This window comes from Anastrepha obliqua, chromosome 5 (assembly GCF_027943255.1).
Source record: "Anastrepha obliqua isolate idAnaObli1 chromosome 5, idAnaObli1_1.0, whole genome shotgun sequence".
In the NCBI taxonomy this organism is placed as follows: domain Eukaryota; kingdom Metazoa; phylum Arthropoda; class Insecta; order Diptera; family Tephritidae; genus Anastrepha; species Anastrepha obliqua.
The window spans coordinates 111,076,972-111,097,708 of NC_072896.1; the positions used below are offsets into that span (position 1 = coordinate 111,076,972).

The following is a 20,737-nucleotide window of genomic DNA, read 5'->3' on the forward strand; positions in this document are numbered from 1 at the left end:
TGAATTTTAGAATTCATATCAAAATCGAATCACTTGAAGCTTTCAAGTGACCATAAAATACCACTGATTTTTGGCAATTCCTTTCCGGTGAGATGTCGGCGGAGTGTGCCTTCCATACAAAGAACTTCGAGCTTCATAGAGGCATACATGTGTACATGCACATTCATGTGTACATTTAAAAAAGATGATATCGATTTTTATTTTTATTTATTTAAAGACTCCAGGTCATATATATAAAATTATTTGCATTATTAGCTGAGTCTACTGTTAGATAAATACCGAATATAATTGTCAATGAGATGCTCAAAGTTAATCTGGAACTTTCATCAAACATTCTTCAAAGCCGTTTTGAGAGTATTTGGAATACGGCATAATTTCCAAAGGACTGGAACCTCGCATATCCTAGTTTTTATTTTAACCTCAATTTCAACCTAAAATATAAAAATTTTTCTTTCTCTTTCGGTTTCGATAATATTTAGAAGCCAATACCATTATATAAACGTTGGTTAAATTTCAAGAGTCGATGTTGAATGTTACTGATCGCCAATCACTTGGGAGTGGACAGGACGATTCTTCTGCATATGGTTCAAGCAGCTCACAACTCCCGGGATTAGCCCAAGTATCCTCTGGGTAGCTTCCGAACACCCGTTCGGGAGTAAGCTAAAGTGAGAAGGCGAAACATTCCAGGATAGCTATTTGTGCGCTGGGTTTCAGCCTGCACAACGAAACCTCCGGTAACGGACAGAGGCTGATCGACTTCGCCGGGGCCCGAAACATGGTAGCCTGCAGCACCAGATTCCAGCATAAGAAAATACACCAAGCAACGTGGCTGTCTCCTGATCGGAAAATCCGAAACCAAATCGATCATGTTGTGATAGATGGTAGACACGCTTCTAGTGTTTTAGATGTACGTACGATCCGAGGACCCAACATCGACTCGGAATTGACGTTGACGACGGAATTGTCGTTCCGTTACCCGACCATGACGAGGTGAGAATAGCGATAACGCGTCTAAAGAACAACAAAGCCACAGGCGCCAACGGACTACCGGCTGAGCTATTCAAACATGGCGGCGAGGAGCTGGTAAGGTGCATGCATCAGCTCCTATGCAAAATATGGTCGGATGAAAGCATGCCTGCCGATTGGAATTTAAGTGTGTTCTTCCCAATCCATAAGAAGGGAGATCCTGCAATCTGTGCCAATTACCGCGGGATTAGTCTTCTAAATATCGCCTATAAGGTTCTAGCGAGCGTATTGTGTGAAAGGCTGAAGCCCACCGTCAACCAACTGATTGGACCTTATCAATGTGGCTTTAGACCTGCATTCGACAGTACGAAAAGAGTTTCCTGTATGCCGCGATGTCAGAATTTGGTATCCCCGCAAAACTAATACGCCTTTGAAAAATGACGTTGCTCAACACCAGCAGCGCCGTCAGAATGGGGAAGGACCTCTCCGAGCCGTTTGATACCAAACACGGTTTCAGACTGGGTGACTCGCTGTCGTGTAACTTCTTTAACCTGATGGTGGAGAGAATCGTAGGACCGCAGAACTTAATCGCTCAGGCACAATTTTTTATATGTGCGTACAATTTTTGGCGTATGCCGATGATATCGACATCATTGGCCTTAACAACCGCGCTGTTAGTTCTGCCTTCTCCAAACTGGATAAAGAGGCAAAGCGAATGGGTCTGGTGGTGAACGAGGACAAAACGAAGTACCTCCTGTCATCAAACAAACAGTTGGCGCACCCGCGAATCGGCACCCATCTCACTGTTGCCAGTTATAATTTTGAGGTTGTAAAGGACTTCGTATACTTAGGAACCAGTATTAACACCAATAACAATGTCAGCCTTGAAATCCAACGCAGAATCTCTCTTGCCAAAAAGTGCTACTTTGGACTAACAAAACTAACACAACTCTACAAGACTCTCATGCCCTAATGTATGGCGCAGAAGCGTGGGCGATCACAACATCCGATGAAGCGACGCCTGGAGCGTTTGAGAGAAAGATTCTGCGTGAGATTTTTGGACCTTTGCACGTTGGCAACGCCGTATATTGCAGGCGATGGAACGATGAGCTGTATGAGCTTTACGACGACATAGACATAGCGAAGTGAATAGAGATCCAGCGGCTACGTTGGTTGGGTCATGTCGTCCGAATGGATACAAACGCTCCGGCTCTGAAAGTTTTCGATGCGGTACCAGCTGGTGGTGGTAGAGGAAGAGAAAGGCCTCTTCTGCGTTGAAAAGATCGGGTAGAGAAGGATTTGGCTTCACTTGTTGTGTCCAATTGGCGCCGGTTGGCACGAGAAAGAAACGTCAGGTTTTCTCCTCGTTACAATCCTGCCGACTTTCAAAGATTGCCCTGGCACGGCCCTCAAACTCCAGTTTTCGTATAGAGATCTGTCCGAAATTCAGAGAATTACGGTGTTAACTGCCCAAAAATGATACCTTGTCCCTTGAGAGATTGGCTCCAGAGGCCAATCTTCTTTAATTTGATTGCACTTTGAGCAGCGATGGAAATAACGTAAAAGTTGAAGGGAAGTAAGTACAAAACGACATTCAGAACAGCACTGGGACAACTTCTAGATGCTCCGGTGATGCCAACGGATGCGTACACCCGCCGCAGCTTAGTAATATAATATCACTTCCCTTCCAAAGAGCTTCCCACCCTTTGTACATCTAAAGAACGACCTTTGGCTTGAGTCTCCATTTTTCCCCCCAGAACATATGTATGTAGATATGCAGGAGTAGAAAACTGGCCTTATTTTCCCAATTTTCAGTGTGTCCAGTGGTGTTTGATGTCACGTATCACTCCAAGATACCTTCCGATGAAAGCGGAAGAACATGGTTATTTAATTTGGGAAGCTAAAGTAGAGGCTTATAATTTCTGGTAAATACGAGTAGCACCAGCACTGTTTTTTCAGAGTTCACTCAGAGGCCGAAACTAGCAGCCCAGCTACTGAGTACAACCAATGACCTTTCAAAAAATGTCTGACCGAGTGAAACGGCCCAGATACCAATAGGACCACGTCATCGGCGTTTGCCACAACCTCTACCCCACCCCCATTTAAACGAGTTAGGACTTCATCAATTGCTACTAGATATGTATAAAGAGACGTGAGGGCACCACCATACACACGAATCTAGTGATTCTGGCCGTCCCGTCACATCATTAGTTTCCCTGCAGCCTAGCAGGGTCGAGATCCAGAGCCATATTGGTCTATCTAGTCTCCTCTAGTCTATTTTGTGCAGTGACAATTAACTCAGACTTAACATTATTGCAAGCGCCTTCAATGCCCATAAAGGCCGCAAGAGTTAATTTTTTCCCCTATATAGATTTCTTCGTAGTCCCTACTACTTCATGTAAGTCTTTTTCAACTAAGGTATGAATTTTATCAGTATAGTAAGCTCATTTCTTTGTCGAGCCATTTTCATTCTTAACAATATGGCTTCTATGCAATTTTCATTATTTAACTCACGTAGAGCTGCAGAACTCCGCACAATACATGTAGTCTTCAAAACGGGTATTTTTTGTTCCAACACTAGAAACAAATTCAAATAAATATTAAATTTTAATTTTTTATTATTTTTTTTTCTTGTCATTTTTTTTTCTCTCTCTTTGTATCTTTGCTTAAAACTTTATACATAAATCACATTAGCTAAAAAATGTTGGGCAGTTCGAGATGAGTGTGGTGTGTGTTATTCTAGAATGCGGAACCGGCTGAGGCACTAGCCTGAGCGTTTGCACTAGCCTGGGCGCCACCAAAGCCTCCAGCTTGAGCCTTTGCACTGGCATTGGCATTGGCATTGGCATTACCACTACCATACGCGTTGGAGCTCGCCTTTGCGTTGGCATTCGCACTACCGCCTCCGTAGACACCAGGACCACCTTGGCCGCCTCCATAACCGCCTGGGCCACCTGGACCACCGGGAATAAATCCACCAGAACCTCCATGACCACCTGGACCACCTGGACCACCTGGACCTCCTGGACCTCCTGGACCTCCTGGAATAAATCCACCAGGACCACCAGGACCACCGGGACCACCATAACCGCCACGGTGACCCTGGGGGCCTCCGAAGCCGCCTCCGCCGCCACTAGCTGACGCATTAGCACCGGCATCAGCTCCAGCATTACCACCAAAGCCATGTGGGAAGGCACAAGCCACTCCCAAAGTAGCAATAAGTACAATTAATAACTTCATGATTTGATTTGATTTCGATGCTGGATGCTGGATGCAAGTCGTTATAACTAAACACACAACAAAACTAGTTTCTCACCGGCTTGCGAAGCTGATTTTATAGCAAACGAGGTGGGCAAAAGCAGCTACTCAAATGATGATAGTTGTTGATTGTGCAGTCGATTACCGCCGGCTACCTGCTGTCAGCGGGATGCTAAATGCAAAATCAACACCAACACTTAGGGGTGATTGCGGGAAAGTGAGAGAATCACAGATGCTCTAAGGCTTGAGGGTACGCGCAAAGAGCTGAGCAACAAATACAACTGTTTTTTTCGCGTGAAAACCCGAATCATTGTTGTACTTGACAGCAATAAGCTCAAGGAGAAAAAAACGTACCAAGTTTCGTATAGAAAATATACCATATGCATATGCATACAGACATATTCTTAAATGCATACATACATACAGACAAAGTGAAATAATCTTCTCATCGCAACTAATTGAAAACGTTTTAGAAATCGCCCAAACCAATCGATCGCTGTTATATTCAAATTACCACTAATTTCATACATAAAATAAATACATATTCACATATAAATATGTACGTATATATGTCCAGCACGTATCTGTTTAAAAATTAGCATTTCTTTTATTTAATCAGTAAATTATTTAAGTTTAGATTTCTTTCGTCATGGATTTCTCTGCGCGTAAATAACTTATGCCCACTGTCAGTTGTAGAAAGAAAAATTATAAGCACAAAAATAAATAACAAAATAAAGCATAGAAAATAAAATACAGCTAAAATTACTAACAGAAACATTTATTCATATTTTTTTCTATTTTTGTCAACACAAAACTCATTAATTGGCGAATTTTTCTTAATAGTTTTGTTGCCTAACAGTTTTTGTTGTTTCGCTAAACGTTATTATCCAATAAAATTTAATTAAAATTTCTTGTCATTCTGGTCTACAAAATTATACAAAGCTACCCTTTTTTTCGCATTCTTAATGAGTTCCTATGCAAAGCATCTGCGTTTCGTATTTTCGTGGAACCGGTTCTCGCAAAATAACTTATAAAATACATTAAGAACGAAAATTAATAAATTTACAAGAATTGCTTTATTTACTTAGCTACAATAAAAACAAATAGTTCGAGTCTCGTTTGAAGTGTTGAAAGAAAGGAGAAAAAGCTCGATCGATCAGTGCTGTCACTTTGCTTTCACTCTTTCCGGGGCGCTGGTATAAAATTTAGACCACTTATTTAAATGTTTTTCCTGCATTTTATGCGCATTGGTATAATTCTTTTACCACTTATACAGGCAAATTTAAGCTTATATTTTCTAAAAAAAAATATAACAAGTGTTTGAAAGAGATAAATATATATGTTTTTTACGCGCAAAATGAGTAGAATATTGAAGTATTAAATTGTTACTCAGAATTTATCATATTTTGTAAATAAAAGCGCGAACAGCATCGGTTTCCTACAATTTTAATAAAATAAAGTGTTAATGAATTAATTACTCAGCCAATGGAATAAAAATAATCAAAAGACTTAGTGTGGAAAGTGTTTAAAGTTCCTGGTACAAAAAGTATACCACCGCGCGGTATATACGTTACATACAATGACAATGGCTAAAAAACTTCAGCAGGGTTCGAGATATACTATATACGGGTAAAAAAGGAGATCTAGTCGAAAAAAAACTTGGAGAACGGGTCGTTCTCGGCTTAACTACTGATTTTGGGGGGAAACACCATAAAGTGTTTTTCGATCATTTTTTCACTTCGTTCAACTTGATTCTTGAACTGAAAAAGCTGTTGATAAATGGATGCGGAACAGTGCGAACCAATCGAAAATTTCTTCCTACCGATATTAGACCTGGGAAGCAATTAAAACGGAGCGACTATGATTGGCAAATTAGTGATTCTGGTATACTCTTCATGAAGTAGATTGACAAAAGAGAGGTTACAGCTTTATCTAACTTTCATGATCCGAAAAAATTTGTAACGGTACAACAACGCCAAAGCAATGGTTTAATAATACACGACTATAATATGCACATGAATAACGTTGACAAGTTAGATCAGCTAAAGAAGTACTACGAGCTGAACAGAAAAAGCCGCAAGTGGTGGCACCGAATATTTTTTCACTTTCTTGATATTGCAGTCGTGAATTCTTTTATTATTTCTAAAATCATAGGGTACCACTTATCCCTTAAGGACTTCAAACTTGATTTGATTTCAATACTATGCAGTTCAGCCTCACCACCTACTCTTGGAACCAAAAATAAAAAGCAAGCTAGAGTCCGCATAAAGAAAAATAAACCGTATGTAGATCCAAGCCTACGTTCCTCGTCATCTCACCAACCAGTCAGAACAACCTTGCGTAGATGTGCGTACTGCAGCACGACAAGCCACCAAAGAAGGACTCAGTGGATGTGCTCAAGTTGTAATGTGCCACTTTGCCTCAGCAAAACAAAAACTTGTTTCAATGAGTTTCATAAATAATCCTCGCACTCCATGCTCGATGGTATAAAAGTCGTACCACATCCTTGTACAAAATCCTGCAAGGATAAACATTTTTTTTTACATTTTCTTCATTAAATGTCTCGAATAAATGAAATAAAAAAATCTTTGTGTTTAATTTTTAGCGATTTTTTTCAGTGCGCCGGAAAGAGTTAACTCACAAACCGCCTGGTCTTATACTACTTACTTCGTGACTGAACTGCTACTGGTGTGACTTAGGTTGAAGTTGCAGATTTGGATTTCGTATAAATTGCTTTATAAAAGGTTACCTAAAGTTGCATTTTGAAAATAAAAGAATAATTAGAAAGGAAATGCTTTTCTCCACATGCGAAGTGTGAGTATTCAATGAAGCCTGATCAATTTAGAGGTATCGTATTTTAAATTGAAATAAAACAAGGAATCTCCAAATTGATTGTGCAATCTTCATTATATTTGTGTAGTACCATTCATGACATTTATTTTCTAAAGATAATTCCTTGCAAATGTTGGCCGCAACTGCGCCGTAATTCCGCCATCCGTAAACACCAATTTTGAATAACTCGCTGGAGGACATCGGTCGGTAACTCGTGAATATTTTTAGTAATGTTGGCTTCCAATGCGGGGAACGAAATAGTAGATGAGGTAGCAAAAAGTGCTGTTAGACTACCTTTTGAGCAAGAGAATGACATACCAAAACCGCTAAACACAATATACAACGAAATGGACGACCACATGAAAAGGCAAGTGGAAGCTAGGTGGACTAACCTGACCACATGCAAAACAGCAAAAGTCATGTGTAGAACTAACGACAAAAAACTGACTCAATTCGTACTTACGCTCTCGCGAAAGGAATGCAGAACTAACAGGTCACAATCTATTGGCTGCACATGCGTACAAAATAGGGATTGCTAACACGGACAAATGCAGAAAATGTATAGAGGATGTTGAGAAAACTTTAGAACTGACTGAGATGCCTGGGAGCCCCACTGTGTGAGGGTCTGGAAGACGTCTCAAAAGCGGAGCTCCCAGCTTTGCTTAGATGCGCCAAAAGCGTTGACATCCTACATGATGTCTACTTTAGGTATTCATAGAGGTCGGTCTCCATCTGGTATCGCTAGGGACCAAAAGGTCTATGCGTGGCTTATTCCCAACTAGGCTAGCCTAACCTAACCTGGCTTCCAATGCCTCTATCTGAGCTGATATATCCACAAAGCATTTAGATTTTACATAACCCCACGAATAAAAGTCCAAAGGTGTGATATCACACGGTCTTGGTGGCCAATCCACTGGTCTGAGATGAGAAACTGCGCAGTAAATCCATTGTTGTAGCGTCATCCGCCGTCTGGTTGGAACCAAATGTTGTGAAGATCAATGTTAGGTGTATAAGCTTAAATCCGCTGTTTTTTAGTAAAAGAAAACCCATTTTTTTTTATAGAAAGCAAAAAAATAATTTATTCAAAGTATTTGCCCTCGCTAGCTATACATTTTTCCCATCTCTCGGGCAATTTGTGTATACCACGCTAAAAGAATTCTTCATCTTTCGAGGCGAACCACTCGTCAAGCCATTTCCGGACGTCTTCGTACGAATCGAAGTGCTGTTCGGCGAGCGCGTGACCCATCGATGAAAACAGATGATAGTCCGAAGGGGCCAGGTCTGGTGAATAAGCGGGATGAGGTAGCACCTCCCAATTGATTGTCTCCAAGTAGTTTTGGACCATTCTTGACGTGTGCGATGGGGCGTTGTCGTGGAGGAAAATCAGCTTCTCATGTCTTTGTTCATAACGAGGCCTTTTTTCACGCAAAGCACGGCGCAATTTGATGAGTTGTTGGTGGTAGCGATGAGAATTAACAGTTTCACCAGGTTTCAACAGCTCATAGTAAACGACACCCTGCTGATCCCACCAAACGCACAGCATCGTCTTGATGCTTAGGTCTTGATGAAGAAGTTGATGGTTGGCCGGGATCGACCCATGATTTTTTTCGTTTAGGATTCTCAAAGTATATCCACTTTTCATCGCTAGTCACCACAAGATGCAGGAACGACTTTCTTTTATGCCTAGCCAGCAAGATTTCGCATGTGTTTTGGCGTCGCTCCATCTGTCTATCGTTCAATTCATGGGGTACCCATTTTCCGACTTTTTGGACCTTTCCCATGGCACGTAAACGCATGGAAATGGCTGGTTGAGTGACACCTAACTGCTCGGCAAGCATTTTTTGCGATTGGGTATCGTCCTCATCCAAAAGAGCCTGCAATTCATGGTCCTCAACTTTTCTGGGCCGATTTTCACGCTTCTTGTCACTCAAGTCAAAATGGCCGTCTTTGAACCGACGAAACCAGTCTCTGCAAGTTGTTTCCGATAATGCACTGTCACCATAGGCCTCCACAAGCATTCGATGCGATTCGGCAGCCGATTTCTTCAAATTAAAGCAAAAAAGTAGAGCTTCCCGCATATGCTCTTTTTTTGGCACAAAATTAGACATGATTACGCAAGGAAAAAAGTGTGTTGCTGTATGAAATCACTGATGATGTGCAGTGATTGATGTAAACAGGTGTCGAACCCATGCAAAAAAAATATGGCATTTCTATGGTAACTTGATATGCTCACTAACGCCATTTACGAGCAATCAGCGGATTTAAGCTTATACACCTAACAGTCGTTTACCATGACGCTACAGTGTACGACATTCATTGTTACATTGGCCCCAGCCTGTTCTATGAAGAAATATGGGCCGATGACTTCTCCAGCCCATAAGCTTCACTAAACAGTTGTTTTGAATGGATCTAACCAATGTGTCAAAAATGGGCCTCACCACTCAATAGTTCTGTACACCATAAGTTGGCCTGAGCGCGCGATGAACACTTCTCACAGAGCGTTAATTTTCGTAACACCATCTCACGATTTATTGTTGAGGGGTAAGTTTTTACATGATGAAATGAATATTGAAAATAAAATATATATTTAGTTTGACAGTAGTCACGCGGGATCTGTCAAAAAACCCTATTGGAAAGACTACCTCCAATCTGAGCATCATTTTGATTAGGTTAGGTTCAAGCGGTTTTCACTGGGTTAAAATGGTAAATCTACATCTGGAGAGACCAGGACAACGACACTGGAGTCTCATCTAACGGTAGACCCAGAAAACGTGCTGTTTCGACCTGTGTGGTTCCAGCGAGAGGAAAGTGTTAGGTGAGTAGATTTGATAGGTCTTGTGAATAGGTGGTTCGTCTCGTGTGGTGTGCTCTCACATGCGGAGCATATATTGAGTATGTCGTGGTCGATTCTTGCTGAGAAAGAGTTTAAAATAAATAAATAATTGGTGCGTACACTTTTGTTAAGTATTTCGCCGAGCTTCTTCTCCTATTTGTGGTGTGCGTCTGGATGTTGTTCCACAAATGAAGGAAGCTAAAGCTTTAAGCCGACTTCGAACGGCAGATACTTCTGTATTTTTTTATGAGGATATTTTCAATGCAGAATCAAATACACTCGGAAGTTTGTCATTGTCTGTCGAGGAGTGACCGTTATTAGAAAACACTTTTTCTACCATTTTGCTGTTTCATGAACGGAGATTCGAACCTACGCACTACCGAATGGTGCACACGTACCAATACAATTGGCTACGGCGGCCGACCAAGTAGGAGTTTAAGCTGCTACAAAATACAGAACATAATTGGCCAAAAGTACGCTGGTGGTTGAACTCCTATAACGGCATTCAAGGGTCGGGAGCTTAGCAAGGTGGTAGAGGTCTCCCGATGAATGTCGTTTAATGTCTGCCTCCATACTGTCTGGTCCTCATCTAGACAGCTTCTGCAGAAGTCATGTGCTTACACGCCCATCCTCTGGGAGTGTATGCCCACTAGGCAATCAGTGTACTAAGACTATGCTTATTTTGGCTTAGCAGAGATTTTGTGCATTTAGCATTGAGAGTCGGTCATAATTGTGGGACGATTGTGCAAATGGTTTCATTACCTCAACTTTAGCTTACAAGTCTGAAAGGGTATGTCCATGTATTAAATAACAGCACTAAAGCTTTTTGAGAAGCGTGGAGCCTCCAACTGCCAGTGACAGCCCGCTGCAAGCGTAAAGCTTTCTCTTTCCCAGGAAATAAACCTGCGAAGCCCTTGGTCATCTTAGGGTTATTTCCTTTTTTCATCGAAGAAATGTTAAGTCCAACAATAGAGCGTAACAGTAGAGCAATGAAATATTGTGTAATTTCAAATATAACTAGGCAACTCCGCCACTTAAACTTATAAGGTATTGAAAGAAGTGTGGCACAATGAATCTCGTTCGTGTGTTCGAGAAAGCCGAGCAGACGTTCAAGATTATTGAGAAAAAGGTAATCTGGATCATTCTGCCCGTCAGTTACGTACTCGTGCGATTGCAGAGTATCTAGGAATTGGCTTCGTCAAAGGATAAGAAAACAATTAGTTGCATTGTGGGCGAGTCACGGGTTCTTCGCCAAGCCAAGCACTGACGCAAGCCGCATTATTACATTTCTAGTCAAGCAAGACTATCCATCTTATTTGACCGATCTTGCGTCCGTTGAAGCTATGAAAGAGAGAGTGGCACGAATGTGGCACGGCCAAGAAAACTTACAGCACTGGAATGTTTCACAAAATGGCTATTTCGTATGGAATGCAGAGAGAGAAGAGGAGTGCATTGTGGATGTGATCAAGAAAATAAATTTTTTGAAACCACAATAAAATACTTCAAACCCAAGAATGATAGAAGAAGATTGCGCCCATCAGAGAGTGCGCTATGTCACGTTTGCTGAGTTGTGCAGTATGGCCAATCATTTGCTCTTCGTAACAAATTTAGTCCTTTTTTATACCGAAAATGCGAAAATTTTGAAGTTTCGTGTTTGTTTCTTTTTTTTAAATTTAAAGCTACCGAAACTTTAAGTTAAAAAAACTGTATTATTATACAAAAGAAGGTTAAAAAAGGCCAGTCTGAGAAGATTTTAGTGCTAATGGGAATTAGTTGGTTCTTATAAAATTTGATATTTTGAAAGTGTGAATTTAATTTTTTGCTCCTTTCAAGGTTTTAGATATCGAGGGTGCATTTGATAATATAGATTATCGCTCGATTGATAGAGCATTACAAAATAAAAACATTGACAAGCCGACTATAGGGTGGGTAAAGGCAATGCTGGAAAGCAGAGAAATCAGCTCATCTCTAGGAGATGTATCAGTCTCAGTCAAAGCATTAAAAGGATGCCCCCAAGGTGGTTTTTTTTTCACCTTTATTATGGTCCCTGGTTATTGACGACCTCCTAGTCAAACTAAGTGAGTTAGGCTTGGAGGTAATTGGCTATGCTGACGATATTGCAGTGATTATTCATGGCAAATTCGACAGAACAATATCCAGCATTATGAATCAAACATTAAATTTCATTCTAAACTGGTGTCGTGCAGAAGGACTTTCTATAAATCCCAGCAAGACTATTATTGTACCCTTCACAAACAGATATAAGTTGGACCTTGGTTCAATTACTGTCGAAGGAACAAATATAAACTATTCCAATGAGGTCAAATATTTAGGAGTTGTTCTGGATAAAAGATTAAATTGGAACTCTCACCTTAAATCGGTGATAGATAAAGCCACCAGAGCCATGTGGGCATGTCGCAGTCTCCTGGGGAGAACATGGGGTATTGACTCCAAAATGATTCATTGGATGTATACAATGATGATTCGACCAATCATCACCTATGCGTCCCTTGTTTGGTGGCCCAAAACCACACAAGTAACAGCCAAGAAATTACTGGCAAGTCTTCAAAGGCAGGCCTGTTTGTCTATAACAGGTGCCATGCGAAACTGTCCCACAACTGCAATTGAAGCGATAGTAGGACTATCCCCACTGCATATATTCATATGGAAATGTGCAGCCAGAAATGCACTAAAAATGCAAATCTTGTCAAATAAGGAATACAGTGACTTTGGTCATATGAGTATTCTAAGAAAAATACCGGATAAGGATATTAGCTGTTCAGTAACAGACTACATGATTCCGAAACGGGTCTTCAATAGAAATTATGAGATAATTATGTCAGACCGTGATGAATGGGAAATTGGAGGACCTTGGGTTAACCCAAAAAGTCTAATATGGTTCAAAAACAAATACTGGAGTTGGTGCCGGGATCTTTGGACCCAACACAAAAATTTCAGAACCCATGGGCAAATGGCCCAGTGTCTTCCAGGCCGAAATCCAAGCGATTTCGATCTGTGCACTGACAAATCTAAAAAGGGGTATCAAAGGGGCCCACATAACTATATATTCGGACAGCCAAGCGGCACTGAAAGCACTAATGTCTCATTCTTTGGAGTCGAGACTAGTGGAAGAATGTGTAAACAATCTTCAAAAATTAAGTACAAAAAATACGGTTGTACTTTGCTGGGTTCCAGGTCACTCTGGAATCGAGGGTAACGAAATTGCTGATGAACTGGCAAGGGCTGGATCGACATCAGACCTTATAGGACCAGAACCATATTGTGGTATCAACTGGGCGGAAGCTAAATCCAGGGTAGACCAGTGGGAACATACTCTCAGAATAGCTTACTGGGAAAATAATCTGAAACTTCGTCAAGCCAAGAGGTTGGTTAGACCCTTTACCTACAAAAAGGAACTGATTAACTTACGAAAAGTAGATATCAGGAAAATAGTAGGCTTTCTTACGGGCCACTACTATCTAAACTATCATCTTAACAGAATTCAACTCCTCAGGGACACTGAGTGTAGACTCTGTCTTGAAGATGATGAAACAACGGAGCACTTATTGTGCGAGTGCGTTGCACTGGCTAGAACCAGAATGCAAATTTTCTACCGCGATCAACTGGATCCGGAAGAAATAAAGAAAGCTCCTATTACAGATATACTAAGGTTTATACGTATAGCAGAAAAATTGTTGGAAGAACATGGCTTTCAACCAACTCCTTTCCAAAGGCAGAGAACAACTAGGCAAACTAGAACCTGATGTAGTGGTCGGGCAACTTTCGCGGATGATCAGAAGGATCATCCATATTAAATTAGGTAGCTTGACACAAAAGATCTTTTAGGTCGCAGTGTCGGTCATTGGACCACCTACTAGGATAAATTATTATTATTAAGGTTATGCAAAAATATTAAATGTTCCTCTCTCCACTCTTCTTAAGATTGAAAACCTTTTTACATATTTTAAAAGGCGTTTGAATTTACTGAATGCGGATTAAAACCATAGAAGTGTAATCGTTTCTTCCAGACATAGGACATTACGAGTTGTATTCATTGTAAAAATAAGCCACAAAATACCAGAAAATACTAAGAAACCATACTGACCTTTTTACAAAAAGGGTACCTTATCTAGTTGCATAACGTCAAATTTAGCAAATAAGTCGTTCCCTTAACAAAAGAGTCTCGCTTAACAAAAAAACTCATAAATTAAATTTTACATAAGCATAATATTTTTATTTAAAAAAAACGCACATTCTAAAGACAATTTGTCACGCATACAAAGTTCTTTAAGTAATTCAATTAAAATTTGGTATTTTATTTTCTTGAAATGGGCATTTTAGTGCGTTTGCATATCCAAAGCTAGGCAACACTGCAGTAGCGAGAGAGAGATTTGGCTGCTGAAAGCAGAAGAACACCAACAACAACTGCAATAGCGGGCAATGCCACCAGATGTTAAAAAAAAGTAAAGCTAAATAAAACTGAGTGAATTATTTAACTAATTATTAATAAGTGTATATTTTACAAAATTATAAACATTACATTTTAATTAGAACAAAAAAAATGATAAATCAAATTACGAAAATGGTAATCTGGCCATACTGGAGCTAAAATCACGTAACTCGTTGCCAAATTCGCTGAAAGCAAAGTAAGGGGACCACAATATGCGCCATCTCATTATTTTTCCATCATGCTTCAAACCGACAGTCTCCTTTTCTCTTATTTAATAGCCACACCTGGTTTTATCGTTTACCTACGAACATTTCCTTTAGTTGTATATAAAATTATAATCAAATATCTGGCTCTACTATCCTCTTAGCAGCACGTCTCACCAAACCAACTTTTTATTATCCTGTGGACAATTTTTTGTTTCTAACTTACAACTGATTTGAGCCTTATTTGCCTTTTTTCCATCTAAATCCTTTTTTTCCATAAACTTCGGGTGTCTTCGAGGCTCGCAAATAAATGCAGACATATCAGTGAGAATGACCTCAAGAGGCTTCGTGTTTTCAACAATTGAAAAGCTAATTGTCAAATCATTATAGATGTGAAATAAATGAGCACAATTTCGCTGGCAAAACTCCCGTGACGTAACAGCCAAAGTGACTCTCACCATTTTGCACCGGATGGCCAAACCTTGTATTCCATCGGCTTTTGGATATTTATTTCTATACCCTCTCTCTTGAAAGTCGAAGAGAACTTTAGTACGATAAAATGAGAGAGAGCCGCAAGCCAGACGTACGAGGGTCGTTTGAAATGTCCGCGCAAAAATAAAAACTGCTTAATTGTTTGGGGTAAAGCTTTTTTATTTTTCGCATAGCCGCCTTTTAGGCATATACACTTCGTTCAATGCTATTCTAGTTTGTTGATCCCATTGTAATAATAATCGGTTTGTCCAAATCTGCAAGTTATCCTGCAATCATCTGCTCCTTCGAATCAAATTTTTTTCCTGCCAGATATTTCTTCAAATTAGGGAACAAATAGTAGTCCGAGGGATCCAAGGAAGTCAAGCCTCGAGAATAGGAGGATATGTTGGAACCTTATTTTTCTTAAATTTGCAACCACAACTGCTGAGGCCTGAGCTGATGCGTTGTCGTGATGGAAAAGGACATTTTTGAAAATCACCCGACTCCTCGATTCAAACCAATGTCAAATGTAAAGAAATATGCCGATCTGGGTGAAACTTGGTGTTTGTTCTTCCAGGAGCTGCTACTGAATAAACATAACCTCGATACGCGACAGCAAGGCCATCTCTCGTACTTTGCACGGACTTTTCAAACGACCCTCGCATATATCTAAACAGGTCTAGGCCAATGAAAGCCGTCGACATGTTTAGCAATAGTTCAATGATTATTCTTGTTATTTAGTCTAAATATTTGCGTTGATCTGCCGTAGGGAACTGAAATCAAAAACGTTGACTTAAGTGGAAATAACTTACAAAATTAAGAAACTGAGAGAGAGAAAGAGAGAGGACACAAAAAAACTCTACCAATCCATAAACGGCGGCCGTAGTCGAATGGATTGAAGGGCAGCTACCATTCCGGAGTGCATAGGTCGAAGCTTCGTTCATGAGCATCAAATAATAGGAAAAACTTTTTCTAATAGTGGTCGCCACTCGGCAGACAATGGCAAATCTCCGAGTGTATTTCTAACATGAAAAAGCTTCTAACCATAACTGAAAACCATTCGCCATTCGGAGTCGGCTTAAAACTGTAGATTCCCTCATTTTTGGAACAACATCAAAACGTCTGCAACAAATGGGAGGAGGAGCTCGGCCAAACATCTAACAAAAGTGTACGCGCGAATTATTTTTTTATATTTTTAAATCTATAATCCATAACCAAAGAAGCGCTCCTCCTATGTATAGTTTTAATCTGCACACTTTATAATATTATTTCCACATTTTTAAGTACGTCAAATGTGAATATTTCTGAATAATTGCAAAATAGGCATCCGTTGTCGCGACACCTAAAGATAAAAGCGTGAATTTGGTTTCAATTTGATTAAAAACATTTCTTTAAATACCTTTTCAATGGACTTCAAATTAAATGAAACACACAACAAGGTTTTATTTATATATTTTCCACTTCACTTTTATTGAAAATAGTATAAAAAACAAATGGCACTTTTACACCAGCGCAACATTCAGGCATACACCTTACATCTTATCTAAATTAGTTAACAAATAATTTCTTAAACTACGTTTGCCTCGCTTGCAGCACTTAGAGACCGAACCCAAACCCACCAAAGCCTCCTGGGCCGCCGCCAAAGCCTCCTGGACCGCCAAAGCCTCCTGGGCCACCGCCAAAGCCTCCTTGACCAAAGCCTCCTGGACCGAATCCTCCTTGACCAAAACCTCCTTGACCAAAGCCACCTGGACCGCCAAAGCCTCCAAAGCCTCCTGGACGACCGCCAAAGCCACCGAATTGCGGCATCGCCGAAGCAGCCGCGATCAATAGCGCCAAAACTAATAAAACTTTCATGATATTAAACTCTTGTCTGAAGGATATTTCTTTAAAAAAATAGTGATACGTTTAAGTTACGAACGCGCGCCGATGTCTTTCCAATTCACACTAATGCCAAGTCAAAGCTATGCGGAAATTTATACTCAAGCGAAGTCGCTGACCGAATTAAACACAAACGCTGGCGGACACTATGGTGAGAAGATTTTGCGAACTACGCCAATACTACTTCGCGTAATATTTCGACGCACATATGGATCAACAACAATACACGCGTGCTCAGTACACACGCACAGTCAGCATGGAGAAGTGCATCACTTTGTGTTCGGCAAAAAACAAAAAGTGCTCGTTGACTGGCGATCACCAACGGCAAGAAAGTATTTCACTACCACAGCAAACCGCAAAGGAATGGAGATCAAAATGGCAAAGAGTAGCAGCAAACACAAACAACTACACGCATGCATACATACTTATGTATATGCTCCACTACCTGCACGCATGTCTGTTGATCGCAAAATATAATATAAACGATCGTGATTAATCGATGGGGAAATCTCCCCCAAAAACGAGTAAGAAAAAAACCGTCGTGTTTTCTAATCAATGCTAAACAAAAATATTTACTTTTCATGTGGGAAACTAAAAAACAATAAATTAAAAAAAATATAAAAAAAACTGCCACGTTTTGGTGGTTAATATTAAGTTGCCCGGCGCAGGTGTATAGGCATTGGAATTTATTTTCAATATTTGCAATATTTACATTTCTCATTCTACTATTCTAGTCATCGTTTGTTTAGAATTCGGATTTACCCAACGCTTACGAAAACCCAAAACAGATAATTCAAGAACAAATTACAAATTTGGAAAGAACTAAACTAAATTTTAACACTAGAATTACCGACCACTCAAAATGGCTGGTTGTGTGAATTCCTCGCAAGATTTTCTCTCTAAATTTTATGATGAAGATTATTTTGACTTCCGTATTTATAATATACTTATGTGGTATACCTATATAACTACATATATGACAACCGGTGAAATTGACCGGTCCTTATTTTTAACATTTTCAATATGAAAATAAATTTAAAAACTTCTCAGGAACTATTTCAAGCGGCCATTACGACAACTACAACGGCGAAGGTGATTTTGATACTGAAAATGGAGTAGCACATAGGTATTTCTGACGATCAATCAGAAATAGAACAAGGGTGTATTTCCTCAGACAGCAATATTGAAGACGAGAACATCCTGCATAAGTAGATCTTTTGGATGATAATGACCGCCAGGAAAATGAAATTGCTGTTGATGGAACTATCTGGATTAGAGTAAAAGCTGGATCGACTCCAGGAAGGAAATCAATAAACACTATTTACAAAGGAGCAACTGGACCTGCAGGATATGCAAAATGGAACATGAAGAAGGGCATTGCAAGTAATCAGCCCTATCATAGAATCCGTCGTAGAAAACCTTCGAACACGAATGTCTAATACGAATACGAAAAAATTGTAATAATGGAAACATGGAACCGTCAACACAAGAAAAGTGCTGCCAAACTCAAATGTCAAATTTTGATATTTCTAAAACACCTCACTTCAATATAAACAAGACAATTTAGCAAATAATCTTTAATTTTTTTAAGCTAACTTGGCCTTAATTTTCAAATTAAAAGGTATTCGTTGACGTGTGCGGTTGTGTTAATGGAAAAGGAAAGTGAGCGAAGCGAACAGAGTCTAAGAATTGACCGAAAACTATTGGAAGATGCAAGCAAGCCTCTCGATATGGACGAACCTATGTAAGTGCTTGCCTCTTTGTTAGAGAAAAAATTTACTTAAATACGGTTTAGAACAGGTTTTAATAAAAATTACTGGTTGAAAAAAACAGCATTTACATACGTTTTGAGTTTTATTGAAGACAGCGCAAGCTCAACGACGTAACTCCAGTTCTCCGACTATCCTCTATTTTACAGTTTATTGCGGAGGGAGACAATCAGCAAGGAGTTGGCAAAGATTTCGACGTACCAATGAGGCTGTCGACATTTATCTATGTACTAAAAGACGTATTGGCGTCACTACAAACACGATTGTGTCCTCAGTGGATAAATCTCGACATGAGTGCCAATGAAAAACGGGAAAGCAAGATGGAATTCTATCAAAAATGTAGATTTCTTGACATCATTTTGGGTGTAGATGGGACGCACACACAAATATTTCCCTCACTAAAGAAAACGGCGTTATCCTTGCGCTAACCCAATAAGCAAAATACCTAGGTGTTATCTTAGACCCCAAACTCAGCTGGAAGTCCAACGTAGAGTACAGGGTAAAGAAACGGAATATAGCACTTTATACTTGTAAGAGAATGTTGGGTAAAAAATGGGGTCTCCACCAAAAACACTAATATAATATATACAATACTAACATATGCGGCACTAGTCTGGTGGCCCGCAACAGAAAAGAAATACAACCAAACCAAGCTGAACAAGATTCAAAGAACAGCGTGTATCTTAACTACAGGAGCGCTTAGCACCAGTCCTACTGAAGTGCTCAATGTACTAACTCATCTGCTACCATTAGATTTACACATTAAAACAATCGCTACTTGCAGCGCGGTGAGACTCAGAAGCATAGGAAGCTGGACAACAAGGTCGTTTGGTCACAGCAAGATCCTCCTACAGAAACCCCCGCTGCTCAAAAACAGATCAGACTACATAGTCCCAGACCTTAACCTCAGAAAAGACTTTATGGTACGTTTTCCACCGAGAGCCGAATAGAACGAAGGGAAGGTGATTGGAAGACGCGATATCGAAATCTATACTGACGGTTCTAAGATGAACTGTGGTGTGGGAGCCGGCTTCCATTCGGAGCTACTCAACCTATCCTGACTATACCAGCGTGCTCCAGGCAGAACTTTTAGCGATCAGAGAAGCATGAAAATCACTAAAACTCTACAAGGAAGTTGATGCAAGAGTAGCTATCTTTTCAGACAGTCAAGCAGCTATAAAGACCTTAGACTCCAACTCCATTTCATCCAAATCTTACAGTGTACAGAGGAACTAGAATTGCTTAGTCATTGCCTTTAAATTGCTCTGATATGGGTTCCCGATCATAGGAACACACGGGTAGCTAGCAAGGAAAGCTACACTAAACATAGCAGAGGCGGTGGCAGTCCCCACCCCACTGAGCACATTAAAAGCATCAATAGCTTCACACTATCTTGCTTTGGCCGAAAGAAGATGGAAGCAAATAACTACATGTATTACAACAAAAAACACATGGCCGTCATACAAAATCCAAAGGACGGATCACCTGTTAGGATGTTCTCGGCCAAACATCTCACGCATCACTGCAAACCTTACAGGTCAATGGAAAGTCGGGGAGCATGCAGCCAGACTCAACCTCCCCTTCAATCCCATCTGCAGAAGCTGTCAAGAGGAATTGACGAAGGAAAGTCTTTTCCACTATTTATGTGAATGTCCGGGACTAGCTAAGACACGACTTCGCTCTTTCAGTAAGCCTTTCTTACAGCAGATTAGTGAGAAAGAATTGCTGCTTACTTGGGCCTCACTAAATGGATCTGACTTGGAAAAAAAAGACATCATCACACGAGGAGAGTGGTAACGGTGCTGGTCACTAATTAGGATTATTTTAGTAGAAATACTCAACCACTTCCCCAACAACAACAACACTAAAGAAAAATTTCTCAATTAATATGGTTTTTGGGATAGAATGAAATAAATTTAAATTTTATAAAAAATAAATTTTTATAAAAAAATAATAAAAAAGTTTATAAAAAAATTATAAATAAATTTTTATAAAAAAATTATTGTAATTTTTATGAAAAAAGATATAAAATTAAAATGTAAACAGACAAATAGTCAAAACAGCTCAATATGTG

General features: G+C 39.9%; 2 protein-coding genes across 2 annotated transcripts; both read right to left on the bottom strand.

Annotated features, from left to right (window-relative positions):
* Positions 1 to 3,705: 3,705 nt before the first annotated feature.
* Positions 3,706 to 4,206, bottom strand: LOC129248925 (ctenidin-3-like). The gene has a single exon (XM_054888538.1). It carries the CDS (start codon positions 4,204 to 4,206, stop codon positions 3,706 to 3,708), a length of 501 nt encoding a protein of 166 aa, XP_054744513.1.
* A 12,268-nt stretch (positions 4,207 to 16,474) lies between these two features.
* On the bottom strand, positions 16,475 to 16,947 carry LOC129249111 (uncharacterized). The gene has a single exon (XM_054888746.1). It carries the CDS (start codon positions 16,868 to 16,870, stop codon positions 16,610 to 16,612), a length of 261 nt encoding a protein of 86 aa, XP_054744721.1. The 5' UTR covers positions 16,871 to 16,947; the 3' UTR covers positions 16,475 to 16,609.
* Between the last annotated feature and the right edge of the window lie 3,790 nt (positions 16,948 to 20,737).